Below are 23,857 nucleotides of genomic sequence, written 5' to 3'. Positions count from 1 at the left end.
TGAACTTGCTGAGGAGGCATCTGCCCCCTCATCCCTAGCACTGATGATCAAGTTAAGCAGTACTGGGCCCAGTATAGGACTCTGGGGGACACCACTGGTGACTGGCCTCTGACTAGACCCTGTGCCACTTGTGACCCTTGGGATCTGCTGTTTAGCCTCTTCTCAATCCACCTCACTGTCCAGGCATCCAGCCCACACTTCCAGAGTTTGCCTGTGAGGATGTTGTGAGAGACAGGGTCAAAAGCCTCACTCAAGTCAAAGTAGGCAATATCCACTGCTCTCCCCTCATGCATCCAGGTAGTTGTTTCATCACAGAAAGCAATCAAGTTGGTCAAGCATGATTTACTTTTAGTGAGGTATTAAACTGATACTAGTGAGATAATAAACTGGCACTCCTGAGCACCTTCTTGTCATCCAGGTGGATAGAGATGGCCTCCAGAATGAGCCACTCCATCACCTTTCCAGGGAGGAAGGGGAGGCTGGTAGTTCACTGTATCCTCTTTCCTGCCCATTTTGAAAGCTGGGGTGGTTTTTTTCAGTCCTCAGGCACAAGTCCATCCACAGCAGTGAGCTTGATCTCAAGGTCTGAGCAGAAGATGAGCATTAAAGCATAAAATCTTTATTTTTGTCACTAAAGCTCCAAAACGGTGTCAGGAATAATAGAGTGGCTTCATCCTTGTTGAGTACGAGTAAACCAGCTGAAACTCATGAGGACAGGAGGGGACAGGAGGTGAACATGTGGCACTTTGTAGCAATGGTTGTAAAATTCTTGAAAGATTAATAAGGTATTTCATTGTAGCAAAGAAAAAAAATCAGTAATCAATGTCTGATGTGTCATGTGTCAAATTAGCAACACACTTCACAAATACTTAGTTTTAATTCTGCTCAGTAAAAGGCATTTCATGTTCATCTGTTTCCAATCAGCATATTTGGCTCCAGAACATAAATTTGCATTGTGTGGGGTCTTAAATTAACAATTATCACTGCTGTTTTATTTCAAGACAAAATGTTAAGTCTGAGAGTACACATGGCTAATTTAAGGGTAAAAATCTGTTCCCAGAATGTGAAAATCATCTCAGAAGCCATTTCTATCAGCTGAGGAATTGGGAGATTGAAATTCCAGATACATAGTATGAAATTAAGGCAGCAAAACCATTTTAGCTGGGACTGACACCAGGAACATTGAAAGATCTGTGTTAATGTTTCTGATCACAAGTTAAACCACACTAATTTTACAGTCACATTTCATATTTTTACCTCCTTCATGTCATGCTGCATGGGATTTATTTCTGCCATCTTAGAAATGGTATTCAATGTTTTGTGTTCATACAGATGCTCCAGTACGTCTGTGGTTTTGTTGGAAATATATTGCTCATTTTGTCAACAGAAAAAATTGGATTTGTGATTTATGATGAAGGCAGCATTCAGTCCTGGCTGGGTGACACAGCCAGCCCTCCCTTTACATTAACTTTTAAAGAATGCCTTGAAACCAGTCCAGATCAGTGATGAGCTGCAACTGGGGCTGAGAGACACCTTCAGGGGAGGGACTCAGTGTGTGGGGATGGTGTGCTGGCTGAGCAGCTGGGCAGGAGAGGTTACCTTTATGAAGCAGGCATGGGCAGATGAAAAAAGAGACACCACGTGTCCTCATTTGAGGTTTGGCACCTTGGTTTCCACGTCCCATTATTTGTCTGGTTTAGGCATCTTAACTCTGCCATGCATGGTAAAGTAGTTTCAGTCAACTACTAGAAAACTTTGCTGATACTCATCTTTTAATAAAGATAAAGCAGTAGATACAAGACTGGCATACCTCTATCCACTTTCTGAGTTTGGGATGAATTTCTTATGTTACTTTGGGCAGCCAATATCAATCCTGTATTAACCTCCAGTTGGGAGATTTACTTTTGTTTACAGAAGAGGGGAGATCTATAAGCGTGGCTGTGTATCACATACCTTAGAGGAGAATGGATATGTAGCAGTCCAAGGGTAGTCTGGTACTCTCAGGGAGGGCAGGAATGGAGGAGTGGTTTAAACAGATTTTCTAAGCAATAGTCTGTGACACCTGTGAGGACAGGGTGGAGAGCATCCCTGGTTCAGGCATCCCAGAGACAAGCCTGTTGTGTATCTGGTCACGCCATCAGCACGTGAAAGGGGTCTGAAGCATTGCCAAAAAGAAGAACTGGATTTACTGAGGAATCTCCAGCAAACCTCAGCACTCATTCAATTGACTGGTCAGTATTTCTGGCCCTGGATTTACTCCACTATGCATTTTCATCCTGAAAGTGCATGGTGCTCTGAGCCTGGTGTCCCTCTGAGATATGTCCCTGCCAACCACCCAGTGCCAGCTCCTTTGCCCCCAGCCTTCTGAGCTCTGCAGACAGTGTGCCCCAGGCACAGGGGCTGCAGGAGAGAGAAGGTGTATCTCTCTCCTGCAAACCAAATGGTCTGGGTTAGCAGGAGCTTTGCTTCAGGAGGAGCTTCACTGAGAGCTTCCCCTTTCTCCACAATGCCCTTATGCCAGCTCTGTTCCTTCTGCAGGATGGAGGAGCTGCGAGAGAGGAGATGAGGAAGAGAACTTGAGCTGTCTCTTCCTTTTTCCTATAATCCTTCTCTGTGCTTATAATCTACTCCTGCTTCCCAACTCACTCTTCAGTGCTTCCTCCTCTATTCCCAACACCTTCTCCTCTCTTTGCCTGGTTAATAGCATTTCTCTTTACTTCTCTCTGTCTTGTCATTTCTCACTTTTCTTATGTCTGTCCCCACACTCACAATTCCAGGTTTTGGGTTTCTTTAGTTTGTTTGTTTTGTTTGTTTTCTTGGAGTCCCTACACTGCCTTCCTGTCTCCATTTAATTAAATGCAGTGGTCATGACTCAATATAGATTTTGTTTTCTTTAAGATGATGAGGATTTTATGGATTCTTAAAATTGGTAGTCAGGAAGAATTTCCATCATCATCATCATCATCATCAAAACTTCACCTAACCCCTCAGATAGGCAAAAACCATTCAAAAGAATCTGAAGATTCTTATTTCTAAAATGAGGCTTTTCAAGAACATTCTTTTAATTAAGGTTCATTAAATTAAACAGTAATACAAAGCCCCACTTTGAGTGTCAAATTTACATATTATACAAAAGTTTGGATGCTCATTGACAAGTTGTTGTGAGAGACAGGGTCAAAAGCCTTATTGGCCTTACTGCAGCTGGATGTTCATCTCCAGTGAAATAGGTTGTGAACAGTTTGTGAAGATCTGTAGCTTAACATGTGGACTCTGTGGCATGTATTTCCCACACAGCAACCAAGAAGAAAATATACTCAGTGTATTCTAACAGCAAACACCTCAACAGCTGTAGTCAATGGTGGTATATAGACTGAGGAGTTAGACACACAAGTGTGTAACCATGCACAAGTGTGGCACTTGTGTTGAGTTATACAGCTGTAATCATTAATGGCAACATCATCATAACAATGAAGACCTAAATTGCCTTGTGTTCCAGTGCCAAAACTGGTATGCTCAACAATCTGCTTGAAGAACTCTGTAATATACAGATACATCTTCAAGACATAATGCTATGCATGCCTTCATTTTTCTTTCTTGACTTCTAACAGCATGTAACTTTAGGCATGAGGTTGGAGAAAAGGGGAATGAACTATCCTGTGGTATGGGAAAATGTCCTCTTATCTAGAGAAAAACATAATTTTGCCATTCAAAAATGAAAGAAATGATTCATGGAGTTGCTCTGAAGGTTGCAGTGCCCTAGAACACTGCTGTAAATCATGTATAGTTTGTTTTTGCTGTGTTTTTTTTTCCAAATGTAATTTTAAAAAGACTCGATTTATTTTTACGTAGTCAAAACTTTTATAGTGTGTTTGTTTAAGGAAAAAAATTGCAATATTTCATGTGTATAGAGCTTAGAAATGCAATGCTTAGAAATGGTTAACTCAGGGCAATTCATTTGTAGACATTATTTTTAAATAGCCATTCTGACCTTACTGCAGTAATATCTCATGTTACAGAAAAGGCTGTTTAAAGCAAAGAGTTTTGACAAACAAGACCCCACAGCTAATCAGAAGAGCAGCTCAAAGTCTGCAGTTGTCAGAATTAGGCCGCTCTGTTGTATCCCCCTGGCTGAACATTATCATTTTTCTGATGGTACTGGTTTTACTATGCTCATTTTTAATTGTGCCTACTGTATTGCCTCTTAAAGGTGGCCTTGTAAGTTTTTAATATCAGTAGCAGACGTTTATTAGCTTTATTTTAGTATTTATTTGTAAAGATTAAATGCTTGTGTTCATGTATAGAATTTATTAAAAAGAATTTTCAATGTAACAAGCTGTTAAAGTAAGAAAATATTTAAATATAAATAATTAGGTGGCTTTCGGGGTTCTTGCTTTTAAAAGCTTGGCAAGTATTACAAGAAATATTCTGTATGCTTAGGCACTGTTTCTTTCAAATATATTTTTACACGTAAGAAACTTCAGGAAGGTGCTATTAAGCTTTGTTTCGAAACTTTGAAAATAGGCATTTTCAAAAGATTCTTTTACTACATACATCTCTAAAGGAAAGAAAATTTTAAGTATGGGGTCTTTTTCTATTTATAATAGCTCTTTATGGTTTCTGGTTTTTTCACGGTATAAATTGTTGGAATTGTTTTTCTTTTCTGGGCTGTGTTTGTTTACTTTGGGTTTTCGTGTATTTGAACATTTCTGGAGTTTTGCAGGATGAGTAACTGCAAGGGAGTGTCCAACTGAAGCTGTTTTCATTGTGGGTTTTTGGTTATTTCTCACATAAAATCTGTTCGTGCCTATGATGCTATGCTCCTTTAATGTATTTCTCATTGTAAACAGTTTTAGAGAACTTTCATCAATAACCAAGAGTCCAAACATGGCAACTTGATATTTCAGAACCTCGGGCCTTTTATGACAGTTGGGTAAATTTTTGTCATTCCCACATGAACAAGCTGGCAGCAGTGTTTATGTACATAAAATCAGAGATTGCTGAACTCTTTTGAGAAATGAGAGATTGGATCAAATCCCCAGTCCCCAAACTGGGGCGAGTTTCTGACCTCCTGAGGAAGAACCGAGTTGGTCTTCCTATTTCAGCTGAAATGTCCTACTTGCTAGAAATCATTTAATTGCACTGGAGCAGGGTTAGTAACCCAATTTCCTTGTCAAGTACCATATGTGGTCTTTTTTTGCTCTTTATTTAAAGAAACCTTGCTAGTACTTTTTTGTTTGTTTGTTTTAAAGTGGAAGCCTTTGACAGAAAGTGCTGGAAAAGGATCTGTCTCTCCATACTGAATCACAAAGTTGTTATGGTTGGAAGGCACCTCTGGAGATCACCTTGTCCGACCCACCTGCCAAGTCAGGGTCACCTGGAGCAGGTGACACAGGAAGGTGTCCAGATGTATTTTGGATATCTCCAGAGAGGGAGACTCCACAGCCTCTCTGGGCAGCCTGTTCAGGACTCTGCCACATTCAGTGCAAGGAAGTTCTTCCTCTGTGAAACTTCCTCTGATTTTGTTCCTGGCCATTGCACCTTATCGTGTCGCTGGCACCACTGGAAAGAACCTGGCACCCTTGACAGCCACATTTGAGACGTTTGTATAATACAAGGTGTAGCCTGGTACTTTGAGTATCAGCCCTGAAAGGCTGCTTCCAGTCTGGACTCCAAATCTGTTGGAGGAGGAAGTGTTTTCTTTGTCATCCTCCCCAGCTCTGGCTCTGTTTTAAGGTCTGGCAGGTACCTGCTGGATGAGACAATGTGGCTGACCAAGAAGAGGAGATCCCTGGTTTTTCTACAGTTTGGGAATTATCATTAGACTTAGTTGCGTGCTTGCATGGTTTTTTGGTAGAAATAAGAACTTCACTTAAGCTAGGTGGCATGGGTGCTTGGGGCATGCCCATGGGGCCTCTTTCCCTGAATATACCTTCTATCCTACATGCTCGTGATCATTCCAGATTTTTCACAGTTCCCCTCCACAGGGGAGATGGGCAGGCATAGAAGTCATATGGGAGATGAGCAAAGCATCCAGGTTTTGACTTGGTTTGATGTTCAGGACATAGCTGAGGCCTTGTAGGCAGGCAGAGGAGCTCAGAAGTGATTCTCAATGTATTAGTTGAGTACTGGCAGAGGAACATGTGCTTTGTGGTGAGATTCAAGCTTAAATATCAGCTACCCTAGGTTTTATGAGTACTGCTGTCACTCAAATAGTGAGCAGAGATTCTGTTTCCCCACAGAAAATGCTGTTTAGGTGTTTATGTTTCAGTGCTGATGAATTTTGAAGGCTCAGCTTGATGTTGCCATGCAGCAGTAGCCAGGAAGGAGATGAACGTACAGAAGTCTCCTGGTCATGGGTCCTTAAGTCTTTGACTACAAGGCTGTGTTGGTAGGCACACTGCACATTTAATATAAACATTAGTTTTTAAAATCTATACTTGCATTTATCCATTTAAATCTGGTTTGATTTTTTAGTATTTCCAAGATAAAACCCAAAGTGGTTTATGTTTTAGGGCTTACCCCATAGTGTAATAAAGGTCACATCCCTTAGTCTAATCCCATAGCTGCACTGCTATGCTGCAGTAGAGTGCTTTAACATTCATACAGGTTTTCAAATTTAAAGAATTTAGGACTATGTTTAATTTATCCCAGTGTGACAAATGGTTCAGAATTGGCATTTTGAAAATACTGCTATCAAGATGTATGTTCTGTAGGTGAGTTAATAGCTATAATTTTTTTGGTGAGAGATGCTGCAGAAGTTGAGAGCTGTTTCCCAGCTGCCTGATTACTGATGAGACTTGTGCTTCTGCTGTTGAGGACCAGACTTGGCAGTGTTATTGGGGGTACCGCATGGGTGATGGAGCCTGAGAATCCTGCTAGTGAGGTGATATGTCTATGGTAATACTAGAAGGAGAGTGTTTTGCAGATGTATCTCCACATTTTTGCAGATAGATTTTTATTTCCTTCTTTGCAAGTGCATATGGTTTCTATGGAATTTATTGCCATAAGATTTTGATGGCTTAAAATATGTCTCACTCTGAAAGTGGGCTTGTTAAGAATTACCATGGACTTGAGATGGAAACTAAAATGAAAAGTTTTCCATTTAAAACATTTTTGCTGATCTTCATAATTGAAATAATTTTTTTGTTCTGTCTCCCTGTTTTCCCCTACTTTACAGCAGTGAACCCCCAATTAACTTTTTTTTCCCCCACACACATTGGAAGCACTACTACCAGGAAAAAAGGTTGGTTTACCAGGATGCCAAATCCAAACATGGCCATGAAGGACTTCTACCAGTAGCAAGAAGATGAGATGCTAGCTTTTCCTATCAGTAGAAGAAAAGGGGAGAGTAGTGCAGATAGCAGCAGTTACTGCATCTTACAGAAGTAGGAGAGAAGCCTCCCCTTTTTCCAGAGAAGAGGGACCAAGCAGGTGGGACTTGGTACAGCAGGGACCTATATCAGGGTTTGATGAACCTCTGAAATGTAGCTGAACACCAGAGCCAAGTATCCTGTATTGAAGAAGGGGTTGTGTTGATCTCTAAAAGTGCATAAAAGATCCTAGGAAAACTGTGTAGGCTCAGGAGCCCACTGGATAAACTGGGAATTGTGGCCTTATTGTAAGGAGGAGGCTGTAAATTTAAAACATGATGGTTATGGAGAGATGTAGAATTAAAAGTATAAAAGCAGTTTAGATTTGAGACCATTGCCTCTGGCTGATGAACAAGTAGTAAGGGTGTTTCCTAAAACTTTGTGAAGTGTTTAGAGCATTATTCTCATAAAATGCACACTGAAATAGAAATATTCACATAGGGCTACAAATCCAGTAAAACATCATATTCCTTATTATAATTTTTTAGGCCCTTCTCTGTTTTGTTTTTTTTTTTTTCTGTTTTGTTTTTTTTGGGGGGTTTTTTTTGGGGGGGGGTGGGGGGTTTTTTTGTTGGTTTTTTTTGTTTTTTGTTTTTTTTTTTGTTTTTTTTTTTTTTGGTTTAAATGAGTGACTGAAATTATTGCAAAGAACACAATGCTGTCTAAGCAACACAGGGGTCCAAAGAAAACAAAACTGATTTACAAACACAGCTTTTACAAACACAGCTTGTAGTACTGCTCTAAATTATAAGATATTTTCTTTTGGTTTGTACTGTCTTATTGGAAAAAGGGCAATTTCATTTCTGAGCTTTCTTCTGCATTTATGCAGCCTGTTGAAAGAAATCAGGGTTTTCATCATTGTGAGGTACCTATAGGGCAGTATTTAACCCAGAAGCATCCCTGGGAGTGGATTACTGCTACTGGGTAGGAGATGTAAAAGTGATGGATTTCAGAACTAAAAAGAAGCAAAATACTTCCTAAAGTTTTTTCTTTCAAAGAGACATCTCTATCCAGCTCCCAGTGAAATCTAGGCATACATTACAGGGTTAGTATGCAAGTATAGCTGCTAGGCTGCTTTCCTGTTTTCCAGATGTTTATACCTCCATGGATTTCCCAGCAACTATTTCAGCTTAACAGTGTTAGCATTTCTGGTTATGGCAATGTCCTGCTTTAAGCTTCATCATTTTCACTGCACATTGAAATAGAAAGAGTGCTCAGTGGTGACACTGTGGTATTTATGGAGAGTTTTGTCTTAAAAGCCTTTGATGTAAGAGCAAAGCAGAATTAGCATAAATGTATCAGCCTGTATTATGCTCAGCTATGCAAGCTATTGCAAACAATGTTAGTTGTAGTTTAGTTTTTTTTGGTTGGAAGTAACACATCAGCAGTGAAAAGTGACTGCCTTTGCCAAAGTTACTACCTTCCCACTTGGTGGAAATTTCTCTTGCCTATATAATTCTGCCACCTTTAGTTTCAGGTCACTGTAGTTCACATTATTCATGACCTTTTGAAGGTTTAAATGTATACTTGAACAGATGCCTGTTGCTCTTACTGTTCACTGTACCACATTTTAGGGAGGAACAGAGTTGAAAACAGGCACTTTCATTTGTATTTTGAGTGATGGTAGATCTGAAACACTATTTCATCTCCTCTTTCTTTATCTTGACAGTTAATATTATATGGGACCAAGACTACACAGCATACACATCTTTATCTTAAATTGGCTTAAAAAATGAAATATTGCTGCCATTCTGGATATGGATGACCTTTTTTCAATTTCAGCCAAGTTTAGGCTTAGCCTGTTTTTTTAAACTTAGTAACATACATATGTGAGGTTTACAATGACAATTATCCACAGAATAACTTGTATCAGTTTTAAGCATACATATTAGTATAACTTAGCAGACAGACCTGTAGCCAGTGATTCTCAGTGAAGCTCTCATTTGTAAGCTTTGCAGTGACTGTTAAATAACCTGTATCTTCATAATGGGGTCTGCAGCTCTGAAGGGCACCCAGGTGTTAGGGGAACCTGACATTTTCCATCTGTGTCCTGCGTTCCTGTGTAGGTTTTGTTTTGTGATCTCTTTGAGTCCTGTTGCAGCCACTTCTTGATTACTTGTACTGGAATTTATGTCTTGTTATGGTGCATCTTGAGGTAGTGGTAGTTATATTTTATCACCTGGAAAATAAAATTGACACAGGCCTTTAAATATAAAGAAAGGCAGAGTAAAGGCTGTCAGCCTTCATTATATTTATCCACTATACATCATCCTCCCTTCTGTGCAATCCCTTCATCTGCTGTCCCAGAGGGATGAATTAGGAGAATGAGCTTCATTGTAACTTTGTCAGGTGAAGCAATGTCCTCACCAAAGTCAAGGACAGGAATTTCACTCATTTCATTTGGACCACATTTTCACATGGCTTTTTTGCTGCTTTTTCTGTAACTTGAATACTGCTAAAATATGTCATGCCTTCCTGTGGATGCTTTTAGACAAAGACTGGGTGAAATGTGGCCAAACGCGTAGGAGCTACAGGACACCACAGAGCGGAGGAGGGAAGTGTGTCATTTACTGTCAGTTGACACCATTCAGTCTGTGTTTAGAATGCAGTTTTAGGTATGAGAGGAAAAAATGAACTCTATTATTGTACAATACTGTTGTATTCATAATAGTGCTAGAAATAAATACTTGCCACAATGGAGTCTGCTCATAAATTTCCCATACATTTCAAGAAACTGCATATTTAAAATATATGGACCTAGGATTCCGAAGTTTCTGCATAGTTTATGTCTTCCTACTGCCTCAGTTTTAAAGTAAGGAAAGAAAATTTTATAGGAGATTTATTTGTATTTAATGTTACTTGTCTAGCTATTGCTGCTCTAGGCTGTGTTGTGTTCCCCTAAATCATGCAGATAGTGCATTGGTTATTTAAATATGAATATCTGACAAGCATATTATGGACTCAGGAGTGATTAAATTGTGATGCCTAGAATGAATTAAGTGCTTTGAATCTCTGCCTCTGCCACAAAGGAATCCTGGAAGTGTCTGGCTGAAAATGCAGCTTTAAAAACCCAAAACTTTGTGCATTTTGTATTCTGCTCAGCAAGTGTGCAATAGTTGTGGGATAGTGGAGGAGCTCAGTAAGACCTTTCAGACAGGTTTTATTAATGTATACATGGTATTAAATAGAACTATGTTTGAATGCATCTGTAAGGTTTTTGTCTTTGTTTTCCTTGAAATAATTTCTTAAGTCTAGTAGTTTTGTAAGGAAGAGCAGTAATGGAAATCCAGAGTAAATCCTGAAAAACAGTTGAGTCCATAGAAGGATTACACCTGTACAGCAGATCTCTGGATGTAAACAGAGAGAAAGGAACATTTCTTGGATCCCTAGATATATTTCACACATTTTCTGGGAGTGGGTGAAGAAAATCTATTTGCCTTTGAGTTTCTGCAAGATATTACTGGTACCAGAGATGTTCCCAACAGGGAAAGGGAATTCAGATGCCTAAGCCATGAGTTTCTTTGGAGTTTAAGCCAGAAAAAAGCCATTTCTATGCCCTGGTTGCTGCAATGATGACCTTCACAACTGGAATCTCAGTCTTCCCAAGACAACACTGTACTGCTGCTCTCAGCCTCTTATCATTAACAATAAAATTAATAAGTAGCAAGGTTCTGTAGTGTTGCTGTGGTGTTTCAGATGCCCATGGACAGAAGAGAAGCTGGTAAAACTTGAGCTTGTTTTCCCAGTTAGCAGTAGGAACAGCCTGCAGCAATCACCAACACAGGCAGAAGTTTCATTAGATTTTACATTCATCCACCTCTCTTTCATCACACTTTCTTTTTTAACTGTATCTGGTTAGTAATTTTTATCTCTCTGAGATGAGAATACTGAATAAGCTTTCTGGTGATACTCAAATACAGCACTTCAGTGAAATGGAGCAATTTAAACAATGCACAAAAAGTTGATCTCTTTTCATAGCTGTATGTTCCTTAATTCATAGCAGCAGCCCCACGGGTACAAAGCCTCCATGGCTGGCCATGAAACCACTTGGCTGCTACCCCCCAGGCTCCCTGTGCTGGCTCAGGTGGACATTTCTGTCCTGGCTCCTCACCAGGTTCTTGCTTTTCTTTCTAGACATGCCTGAAGCACATTGCCAGTTGTAGCATATTCCCATTGACTCCGGGGCACCTGGCTCCATACGTGCTTGCAGGCAAGCACACTTGTTCTCTCGAATGAACATGTGTGCATGGTGGGACTTATTTTTCTTCTTTCTGTTTCCTTTTAAGTGTGGTGCTGAAGCCAGTGTGGATGCTCAGCCTACTGGGCAATGCTTGCTGACATTGATGAAGGCTATCCAAAGTGAGGAAGTTGTTAAATGCTGGGAAAAGACTTCCAAAAGCAGCCTCGAGCTGGAGGCCTGGGTTCCCATAGCTCTGATCTGTAGCGTTGTGCAGAGCCACTCACCAGGAGGAGAATGGAGTTGGCAGCTGTCCTCAGGGGCAGGACATGGTCACCTTTAATGACAGTGGTCTAGCAGGAGAGTTCTCTTGCTTACTCAAGTAGTATTAACTCAGTTGGGTGACAGTGTTAAGTACAAAGAGCTCGGTTGTTTGTGGGGTTTTCTTCCTCTTGACAAAGCCCCTGCTCTCACACAGATTTGATTTCTGCACACAAGTATTAAATATACACATGAATGGGGTATTTCTACAGGCACTTAGCCATCCAGCTCTGAGCTGGCAATGTGGAAAGATTTGCTTTGTGTGTACGGAAGAGAAATGTGTGTGCAGATGCAAGTTGGAATTGCCTTCTGCGCATTTGGAAGTTTCATACTTAATTTCAAAACAGTACCAATAAGTATGTTGATTCAAATGAGGAAAGCTTTTTCTCTTTCAGGAAGATTTAGTTTAAATTCAGGAAGTCAAACTGCTGAGGAGTTAGCACTAGGATTTATAAAACAGCATTGAAAGAGAAGCTTAATTGACATTTCACTACCCTTTCAATTGCACTGAATCTCTGTCTGGTTTATCACCCACCTAAATATGTTAGTTTGTATTTGAAGAATGCTTGTGACAGTGAGCCTTCAGGAGAAAGCTCAGCTTTTTCCTATAATCTCATTATAGCATTTGTATATTTTATTTGCTCGCTGTGACCTTGGATAATATGTAGAAAATGTTTAATGTATATATATCACATGTTTCTGGTCATCAGTGATTGAGGTTGTTTTGTTTTTACTGCTAATGTAACTTGAGCTGGAATTTCAAGTTGGGTATTGATGGATGAGAACACATAGGATGACAGCAACATGAAAGCAAATCATCCCAGGGAAGGATGCTGTTCTGTGTTAAGATAGAGTGAAGAAGGAGCAGCTGCTTTTCTTTCTCTCCCTGAAGATCACAGTGATAATAGAAATGGTATATTAAAGAGGGCAGCATAGATTAATAGGGCAGTAATAAAACAAATGAGACCCATTAGCGAAATCACTGCTTGAAAAGTAGATTCCATGGTAAGTGCCCTTCAGTGCCTCGTTTAGGAGAAATTGTTTCAGCACTTGTAATATCATCCATGGTGTTGGATTTTAGACTGTTGTGACAATCTCAGTGATAAAGCCTTAAAATAATTTAGATGAAGAGAAATTTTATTTGTACCTACGGCTTGATAGAAAACCTGAGTTATTATATCTGTCTACATGTTGAAGACAAGTTCTTCTTTTTCAAACCCAGTCACAATGGGTTGTGAAACAGAAAATACATAAAATCTTTTATGTAAGATTTTTCATGTTCTCAAAATCTTACATAAAAAACTAAAGACATTTTTTATTGTTCTGTTAAGCCTATAAGGTGATCATGAGAGCTTGGAAGGCCTTCTTTTATTGCTGGAGCACCAGTGCTATGGATACCAATGTTCAGACTAGGAACTGTAACTGGTGGATTTAGTGACATCTCCTGGTTTTATTTGTTCATTCTGTATTTGATTAGCAATGAAGGATGTGCATTGCAATTAAAACTCTGAATGTTTCTGTTTGCTCTCTGCTTTTTAGACCAGATTGTTTTCTGGACAATTTAATGAGCAAGGAAAATACACTTGATTGCTGAGATTTATACAGTATGTTACCTATAAGGAGAAAAATGTTTGGGGGTTAGAGATAAAACATGTTCACAAATCTACTTAACTAAGCCAAATATATTAATAAGTGCTTTTTTTACTGGGAGATGTGTGGCTTCAAGTCTCTGAATTGTCTCATTCTGCTTCCCTTTCTCCCTCCGGGAATGTATGGCTGTATTGTGATGAGGCTTAATATTTTTAGAATTTTCTTTCCCCCAATGTAATTTTGTTAAATCGAAGCTCAGAGTGTAAACATCAAACGGTTCACATCTTGTGAGGTGCAGAGGGTGCTGGGCAGGAGCGGGCAGGGGCTCCGTGTGTGCTGCCCGTGCGGCGGCGGCGGCGGCCGCTCCCGGGCGGAGGCAGAGGCAGAGGAGGGCCGGGAGGCGGCTGTTGCTATCGCTCTGATGTCAGGCGCTCCCGCTAACGTGTGGTTGGTTATTCTGCCTTTCAGATCGCTGCCGCTCGCTCCTGGAGCGCAGGGGGGACGGCCAGACTCCCGCATCTTTCAGCGAGAAGAAAGGAGCCAGCGGAGCGGACTAATACGGACTTGTGTCGGGTGCCCTTGCCCTACAAAGGCTGCCTTTAAAAGAGAAGCGCAGTGCTATTTAATGAGCTGTGAGATGAGGCACTGCTGCTAACGCTCAGATCCCAGGATTCATCGGCTATTCATTGTGCTTAATGTACATGTTTCTGCACCGTGCATTTAGGAGATCCCAGAGAAGAATCCAAAACGGCTGCGGGGGAAAGACCACCAAACATGCCTACAGAAACATTACCGACAGGTAGCATGGTGAAGCCGGTCAGCCCTGCCGTGACTTTCACATCTGCCGTTCCTCTCCGCATCCTGAACAAAGGACCCGACTATTTTCGCAGGCAGGCGGAGCCTAACCCAAAAAGACTGAGTGCAGTGGAGAGGCTCGAAGCCGACAAGGCGAAATACGTCAAGAGCCAGGAGGTCATCAATGCCAAGCAGGAGCCTGTGAAGCCGGCGGTGCTGGCGAAGCCGCCGGTCTGTCCTGCGGCCAAGCGAGCGCTGGGGAGCCCCACCTTGAAAGTCTTCAGCAACAATGCAAAGACTGAGAGTGGAGTCCAGAGAGAAAATCTGAAACTCGAGATTTTGAAGAACATCATCAACAGCTCTGAAGGCTCCAGCTCAGGCTCAGGGCATAAGCACGGTCCCCGAAATTGGCCACCCCACAGGGCCGATTCGACAGAGCTGAACCGACACTCGTTCGCCGAATCCTTGAAGGTTTACCCCACGCAGGGCCGGAGCAGCCCCCAGGAGAGCAGTTCCAATGTCAGCAGAAGGCTTCTAGATCAGTCAGCAGAGACATTCTTGCATGTCTCTCACAGCTCTTCAGACATTAGGAAAGTAACTAGTGCAAAGCCCTTAAAAGCAATACCCTGCAGTAGTTCAGCCCCACCTCTGCCTCCAAAGCCCAAAATCGCCGCCATTGCCACCCTGAAATCCCCAGAGATTGAGGCAGTGGAGTCTGGATGCGGAGTTAGTAGAAGACCCTCCCTACAGCGGTCAAAATCAGACTTAAGCGACAGATACTTTCGCGTTGACGCAGACGTTGAACGATTCTTTAACTACTGCGGACTGGATCCTGAAGAGCTTGAAAACCTTGGGATGGAAAACTTTGCAAGGGCTAACTCTGATATTATATCCCTCAACTTTCGCAGTGCAAGCATGATTAGCTCAGACTGTGAACAGTCTCAGGACAGCAACAGTGACCTTAGAAATGATGACAGTGCCAATGACCGTGTGCCATACGGCATTTCTGCCATTGAAAGGAATGCCAGAATCATCAAGTGGTTGTATAGCATCAAGCAAGCTAGAGAGTCACAGAAAGTGTCCCATGTGTGAGAGAAAAATCCACCGTAGAAAAAAGCAAGGACTGTATCTTTGTCTGTGAATATTCAGTTTGTGAAGGGTTGTGAAGTCTACTTGAAGTCTTGTACCCTTCTCAAATCTCTTTGTGTTGCTTGTTGTGCAATGTTTCCAAGTTGCATGCCTGTCAACATGTGAGCTGACCTGGCTTCCACTTGAACAGTAACTAACTACAAAGCCTGGCTGAGCATACACATTATCTGCCAAAAGTTTAAGACAAGAATCTGATTAGGGCTTCAGTATAATCAAAGTGTTTACATGGAAAGGTTATATGACTTCTTTGGTATTTATGTGGTTCCTCGTGGATTTTATATATGTCACTTTTTGTCTTAATACAGATACTGTCAACTGACTTTACTCATTTCCAAGTTGAAACAGAATCCCTTTGGTGGGAAGAAAAGTGGAATTGGCCGAAATATGAGGTTTAGGCATACAACGATAGGCAAAGCAGCCTTATCTCTTGTAGAAAGTGCATTATTGGCACACGAAAGCTGTTTCTAAAAGGCAAAGAATGCTATGTTCTTAAATTATGTATCATTGTTAAACTATATATCCCTACTTGTAGTAAGGCACTGTTCAGTAAAAGTTTATTTTTCCTAGGTAAGCTCCCTCTGTTTTACAGCAGAAGTAGTCTAGTGAATCTGCTTGACCTCTCATAAACTAAGTGAGACTTGCATTTGGGTTGGTGTAAGCATTTTAATGATTTTGTATTATACCAGTTGGAAAAGCTTAAAGAAAGTTGGAGTCAACAGATGACAATGGCGCAGGTACAGGATTTTGTGGGTTTGATTTTTACTCAAAGATTCCTGGTCTTAAACTTTTGACAGGAATAATTAGATCCTATAGCTGATATTGAATGCCTTTATTAGTCAAAACACATCATGACTACAAACTCCATGCTGTCTTAATTTTTTTTGTAGACCTATTTGAAGAGTTAATGAACAAAAAATGGAAACACACAGCCATATCAATATAATGCCTCCTATTCAGAAGTAAATACATTCAGTAGCTGAACTATATCTGAAAAAATGTGATTATGTTGTCTTGCATATGTTATATCTAAGGCTGTGAAAGTTTGTTCCAGCTCTAGGAAAGTGTAGGAACATGACAGTATGTAGCTTTTCTTTTCTCTTTTTTTTTCCTCCTTAAGATGGTTAGTGCTGCGAATCAACCTGTTACAAATCTTTCAACAATCTGTCTTCCCAGTGGTTTAATTAACTGTCACTTCAACTGACAGTGGTGGTGTGGTAGTGGAGGAGTTGAAAGTACAGTGGTCTGCTTCATTATTATTGTATTCATGCTTTGAAGTAAATTGCAGCACTACCTTATACTACATCAGCTAATAGGAAACTTTTTTATTGTGTAAATGCTGTAAGACTTTGTATATACTTCAGTTGTTACAAAATCTTTAAAAGGAAGAGTGTTATGCTAATAAATAGCTCCTGGTGCAGGTATGGTAGGGTTTTTTTGTTCTTATTTTCACCCCTCCCATCCTTAAAACTGTATCAGGAACTCAATTGCAGTGTGTTTTAGTGCTGTAGAAGGTCTTGGTTAAATAATAGTTCCAGTAAAAGGTTTCTTTTACTAAAGTGCTTTTCAGAATATAATTTTTTATAAAATAACTATAGCAGCATGATCTGTCTGAAGAACTAGAAGAGATTTTCAAGACTCCTAAAATAGCTTGCTTCTTCCTTACCTAGCAATGTTACTGTTCCCGTTTATAGCATCTGTTCGTAATGAATCACCGCAGTCTTCTGAATTATTCTTCAGTAGTGCTTATTTATATATTTGAATATTAAAGATGTTTTACAAAGTCGGGTTCTCTCTTTTCTCTGAGAAGCCTGTAGCCCAGGTTATAACAGACAGCTACAGTTAATGCAGGCAAGACTGGAAGTGGAGCCATGCAGTCATTTGTTTCCTATGGAATTATCCTACATCCAGTTTTATATAATTGTTCTCTAAACGATTGTTTATGGAGGGAGGGAAGCACACATTCAGTTTCAGCACACATTCAGCTTCAGGAGGCTACTCTGTGATTTTTACAGTTGACTTCACAACCTAAGACTTACAACATTCCTAGCTCAGACAAAAAAAAAAAAAAAAAAAAAAAGAGGAGCTCTGTATTTCAGCTACAGGCCCATTTGTGACATTTTAAGCTCCATGGGTTTCAGTTGGCATTGACATCACACTGGTTTTTCAAGCATATTTTTCCAATAGTAAGTTCTGCTCAGTTCAGTGACTGTTTTGCCAAGGAAAATAATGCTTGAGGGATTAAAGCCAAGTGTAATGCAGCTGTACAGCAATGAAATAAAGAAGTTAAAACCGAAATAAAAAATCCACCCACATTGTTCTCTCTCAAGTGTTTTAAGAATGATGATAAACATGCTATCTCAAGTGTTGTCAGCCAAAAACAGTAATAAAGAAGCTTCTATATCTAGAAAATGGATTAGGGCATATGCTAGTATTCTGAATTTGTTTCCCAAGGTTTGTTGGGAAGCCATAAGCTCTTGAGAAATCAAATTCATTTCCTTTTAATCACAAAAGGGGTTGTAAGCTATCTGTAAGAGGGAGTTTCCTCACCCAAAATCTTAGGCAGCACCTTTGGAACAGCACAGGTACTGATCTGCCTTCACTGTCCCTGCTTCCTACAGTGTGCACATGGAAAAGATTTTACAGGGCCTAGACCTTCACAGTCAGCTGGACTTGCAACTCTGGTGAGGTTGCAGTAATAGAAATCATGGGATTGCAGAATGTTCACAAGGCTTTGAACAAGCAGGTCACAATTGCCTTTATTTGTCGCTTTATTGCCATTTATGCAGATATTATTTAATTATTAGTCACCCAAGGACAATGGTCTTGTTTTTACCTGTACATTTGCATAAAATCCAAATCATTGGTGTCTGATTGTTTTTGTATTCAAATGGGAATAACCATTGTATACAATACAATGTTATATATTATCTGCAGACAGGTAATCCTGTCATGTCAAGAGTGCATTCTGCCTTAGGAGATTCCTGAGTGCTGAATGCTGAATTCACAAAGAGTTGTAACCAGCTGAAATGCTTCATCAGGAACCTGTTCTGGTCCTGTTCCTGCTGTGTCCAGCAGGCATTTACCCAGGTACAAAGTGCACAGCAGGTGTTCACAGCTGAACAACAGCTCTTGTTGCAGCTCTGGAGGGAAATGCAAGCCTGTCCTGTGAAAGCTGGAACTGACAGTACTGGCCTCAGCAGTGAAGAAAAATGCAGTGTGTCTTCAGTGACTGGTGTGAGCTCATACACACACACATACACCCAGACAAAAGAAACCACCACAGAGGTTTATGGTGGTTCTGTTACTTTGACTTGCCAGAGAGGGAAGGGAAGAGGAAAATGGTGTGACCAATTACACTTTGAAAGCTACCTACAGCTTTGCACAGAGGTAAACCTTTTATGTGAGTCAAAGAGGTGGGCATCAAAGTAAAACTGGCCTTTCAATCACTTCATATTATATAGTAACAATGTCATGAAAGATGAGAGATAAAACATCTGTGCCACAAATTTACATTTAACAAATACAAGTACCGAAATTGTCTTTTTTTAATGAATACTGTTTCTGCAAAGGAGAGCTCTGTGCTGTGAGTGTATGCACCATCTGAGTGACCGAGGGCTTTTGAAGGGGAAACACAGAATGATGATGCTTTTGGCTGTAATTCAAAAATCAAAAGGCACGCTCAGACAACAGAGCCAATCACTATTGCTGACTTACCTCTTTTTACAGCAGTTTATCCATCCGTGGAGGCCATACGCACTTGATTCTAGTCATTGAATGAAAAACAAAGTGCCTAATGGAGCTCTGCAGTACAGAGCTGAATAATTGCAGTCTGCGGGAGAACAGGAAGGGAGCTAAACCTCAAAAACAGTCTTCCTGATACCTATTGATTAAGGGGTGATAATGTTTAGTACATTATATTCAGAGCTCATTTGTTTATAGGAAACATTTTATTGAGCAAAGTAGTCTTAACAAATCTGGGAGGTTCCATTTTCCAAGGCCATAAAACTCTTGTCCATTGTGATTAATGCTACTACACCAGTAACTGAACACATTAAGCTTAGACTGTAAGAGCATCTGGAGTTTTGTTCCCAGGAGCAGTAAGGGTCCATTGCCTATTTCAATATAAATGTGGATATAAATGTGCTATACAGGAGAATAAACTGGTCAAGGTGTGTTGTCCTGAATTATAAGATAGCTCTATATTAAAATCTTTGTTACCATGGCTTAAATATTCAATGATATTCTGAATTCATTTGACATTCCTTGCTGTCAGCAGAAAGACTCCAATAATCTGCCCTTTGAAATATGTCATCCATAGCTTAATGGGAAAGGCCATTAAAATTGTTTGTTCAGTGTAAGGACTTTTATCTCCTGATGATGGCATCTCTTAAGTGAACCTCTAAATAAGCACATTTCAGTCAGAAGTATTAACCCATAAATGCCTTTTGTTTTTCTCCCTGAAGGCCCAAATGGTGATCAATAGCTGAGTTCTACCATTTGTTACAGTTACTACATTATTGCTAAATACTCAGTTGATGTCCCTTGGGCTGCAGTGCAATCTAAAGTGGAGGCACCTGGTAGGTATGAACAGCCTTCAAGCATATTCTACATTTGATTACCTAGGAACTTGGTTGTGGCTGCCCATCAAATCTGATTAATAATAAGCAGTGACTTTTAAAAAAATCATGAAAAACAATCATTTATAATCAAAAAAGTAGTCTCTTGAATGTCATTCTTCTAAATGTAAAGTAATTTTCATGATGATCTTATGACAAGAGTAAGAGAGTGCTAGTATCTCTGCTATTACTGTTTCTTGCTTTTGGCACAGCAAGTCGTCTCCACCTTCTTGGTGTCTTGCCCTTTCTGAGTTTTCCCAGCTTTCTTTTCTGTCTTCCTTCCCTTGTGGTGTCTGACTTTTACATCATCACTCCTTTGAAACTTATGACCAAGGTCATCATACTCTCCTCGTTTAACCTCCTTTCAAAGCAACTTTCCCACAACTTGTTCTGTCTTTTATAACCACTGTATTCATGACAGCCTGTTCCCAAGAGAGTAACTCTGTGGCTACAGTTGAGCTGCCATGTCCTGAAAAGCTAGTAATCTTTTTAATGGGTTATTTTTAATTTTCTGGGGTGTCATGTTATTTGCAGGCAAGATGAAACAGCGAGAAGTGCTTCTTCAGGAAGATGCAGGGATTGAAAACACTCATGAATTGCAGGATGTCAAACATAGAAGTATCAACCTCTTGGTCCAAAATTGTCTTTTTTTCTCTGTCATATCTCACTCAATGCATAGTCCTGCTATTTCTTTGTCTCCAAATAAAATGCTGGCTTGAGGACAGTAGTGTGCAAATGTGGTACAATTTCCAGTGAGCAGAATGCTACGGGTCCATTATCCAAGAAATATTTGTTGTTTTGCCTTCTGCTATTTGGTAACAGGGTACCTGTGTGTCTTACACCTTTGGCATCCAGACCACTTGTGCCGCATGTGCAGTTCCCAGGCAGCTGGTGAGAAAGCACTTGCTAAAAGGGCTTGTAAAACAAAAGGACAGTGGAAGATCCAGGAGGGACAGACAACGTTTCTCCTCACCCTCACTTCTGTGGGAAATCCTTCAGCTGTGGTAAGAGAAGGTTTAGAAGCTGAAGTCCCCAAACTGCCATCTCATGCAGCCCTGGGGCTAAAGGTCTGAGACTTTAATCCTGTGTGTGAGAGAAGGGTACCTGAGTGTCTGGGACCAGACAGGATAAATCAGTGTGTGGAAACAGAAGGCACTTGCTGAACCATGGTACTGCTTCACTAAATGCTTGCTATTCATGTCTTAAAACATGAAGACAAAAAAGGAACATGGTTGAAATTTGGAGAACAGCTGTGTATGCAAATGCTTTCAGACGAGATGCGGAGGTGGGCAGATAGTTTTGCTTTTTAAGGAAGGAAGCTTTTAAAAGATCTTTTAATAAATAACCTGCTTTTCAAGTATATTAATTTTTTATGAAGTCTGCCTTGCCATTTTGAACTGTAAAATCTTTGCTACTCTCAGCACACAGCATTTAGAAATGTACCAATGATGATTTGGAGCGACTTAAAGTAACAGGATGCTTAGCTGAATGTGAACCTTATTTTACTAAAATTTTGGATGGTGAGGGTTTTGTTCTTAATTTTAAAATGATTGTAGGGGGCAATAGAAAACTAACAGAGTCTTATTTATTAACATCCTGCAAATAAGACTGGGAAGTACAGATTAATGTGTCTGCATGAAAATTACAGTATTAGGTTTTGGCCAGACTTGATTTTCTTCATTGTTTTGCATACCTCACAGCATATCAGCTTACACAAAACTGGCACAAAACTCAATCATCCCATCTGAAAATGCTTTTTGTAAACTTATGGGTTTTCTGTAAACTTATGGGTCCACCTGGTGTCTTTTCTACAAAACAGACGCTGAGGTGCTGGAGCACTTCTAGAGAAGGGCAATGGAGCTGGTGAAGAGTGTGGAGCACAAGTCTCATGAGGGGCAGCTGAGGGAGCTGGGGTTGTTTAGCCTGGAGAAAAGGAGGCTTAGGAGGAGATCTTTTTGCTCTCTAGGCCTACCTGAAAGGAGGTTGTAGGCAGGTGGGAGTCAGTATCTTCACCTAAATAACAAGTGACAGAATAAGGGGGAAAAGCATTGCGTGGTAGAGTCAGCCATTGTGTGGAGGTATTTAAAAGATGTGAACATGTGGCACTCAGGGGCATGGGTTTTGTTCTTGTGTGGTGAACTTGGCAGTCCTTGGCAGTGCATTTGGTGATCCTAAAGGTCTTTTCCAACCTAACAGATTTTGTGATTGTTTTGTGTTTAATGACTCTGAACAATGAGCTTTCAAGATGCTTTCAATTTCCCTTGGTTTTGTTTCTAGAATGTTCATCCTCCTCCTCTCCTACAGACCGAGTGAAAATAGGAGCTTTTTATCAGTCTGTATATTCTCTGATATTGAATTAAGGAAGTAGAGAACAGGCATGGAGCCATAGCATAAAACAATTTTTAGCTGTTTTTTTTTAATGAAATTTCAAGTTTGGTGTTTTTTCCTCCAAGATGCTGTACAGTCAAACAGAACCAAAGAAGTTAGTGAAGTGTGTGTGTGCGTGTGTGTGTGTAGCAATAAGACAAGGTATATGGGGTTTAAGCTGAAAGAAGGTAGAGTCAGACTAGATATTTGGAAGAAATTTTTTGCTTTGTGTGTGCTAAAATACTGGAACTGATTGCCCAGAGAGGCAGTGGATGCACCATCCCTGGAGGCATTCAAGGTCAGGTTGGACTAGGCTGTGAGCAGCCTGGTCTAGTTGAAGATGTCCCTGCTCATTGCAGGGGGATTGGACTAGATGGCCTTTAAAGGTCTCTTCTAATCCAAGTCATTCTATGATTCTGGGTTTTCCCCTCGGGAAACCTTAAAACTTGTTTGGCGTAAGGAAATCTCGACACATCTCTGGACACTTCATTTGGGAGGACCATGGAAAAATGAATACCCAAATTCTAGTCTCATTGAAGTCAATGGGAACTTTGCTACTGATCTTTAGTGGGGCAGACAGCATTTCACCCACTGTGAGAGCTTAATATTTTGGCCTATTTGGGGATGGAGTTTCTTTTTGTGTAATGTGAATATCATGCACTAATTTTCTACCACTTTCTCACCTATTATTCTGCCATCTCAAAAAGTACAAGGGGGAAATCCCTCCAGACACTGCAGGTAGGAGCCATGGGAGGAGTGAAACCTTGCAGAGACAAGGCAAGGAAGAGGTTTGCTGAAGAACAGAGGTTTGGTGAATCACAGTACTGATGTGGGGAGAAGGTCAGGACCTACCCACCCAGCTCAGGGTGTGTCTGTACACATAAATAGCACGTATTTGTTCTCTGAATTTTTACTGAACAGCTAATGAGCAGATTATGGAAAACCTACAAACTAATGAGCCATCATGAATATTCATATCGAGCCTCAGGGGTGCCCCTGCTGCTCATCTCCAACCACCAATGAGGTCTTACAGGAGCAGTGTACGACCAGTGCTATTTGGAAACAAATTTGCCCTACTCCAAACCACATTAATATAGTCAACTGTGATATCTAAAACCTTTATGGGCTGTTATTTATTTGAGAGATCATTTATAAATTTTTTGTGATGGACCCTTCTCCTTGGAGCTCACCATGGAAAAGCATTTACTTCTGTCATTGTCCTATTTCCAGCTCTGCTGCACGAGAGCAAGCAAGCAGAGCTCTTCAGGGCCCTGTTCTGGCTATTACCCCACCATGTGCAGAACATCCACATGCTGTCATCGCTCAGAGACATGGATGGTGTGATACCCAAAGGCAGCTGTGGTGTGAAATTGAAGATTTTTCTCGTGGGCTCGTTCCCACACCAGTTCCACAGAGACCTGATGCTCAGGGTCGTGCTGTGTTCAGGGGGTGCTGAGTGAGCAGATGTGTAA

The 23,857-nt window shown here is 40.6% G+C and overlaps 1 protein-coding gene across 4 annotated transcripts in view; it reads left to right on the top strand.

Annotated features, from left to right (window-relative positions):
* FAM110B (family with sequence similarity 110 member B) overlaps nt 1-22,277 on the top strand; it is a 118,661-nt gene extending 96,384 nt beyond the window's left edge. For all 4 annotated transcript variants that reach the window (XM_054284969.1, XM_054284970.1, XM_054284971.1 and 1 more), the window contains one exon: nt 13,927-22,277. In XM_054284969.1, the coding sequence (XP_054140944.1) occupies nt 14,233-15,345 (1,113 nt within the window). In that variant the 5' untranslated portion in view covers nt 13,927-14,232 and the 3' untranslated portion in view covers nt 15,346-22,277. The remainder of the gene's footprint in view (nt 1-13,926) is intronic.
* Nucleotides 22,278-23,857: the final 1,580 nt, after the last annotated feature.

Source organism: Melozone crissalis, unplaced genomic scaffold, assembly GCF_028551555.1.
Source record: "Melozone crissalis strain CALT ecotype California unplaced genomic scaffold, PUWL_Pcris_2 ptg000042l_1, whole genome shotgun sequence".
Classification (NCBI taxonomy): Eukaryota; Metazoa; Chordata; class Aves; order Passeriformes; family Passerellidae; genus Melozone; species Melozone crissalis.
The sequence above is the reverse complement of the archived record's forward strand: the minus strand, read 5'-3'. Positions and strand labels throughout refer to the sequence as shown.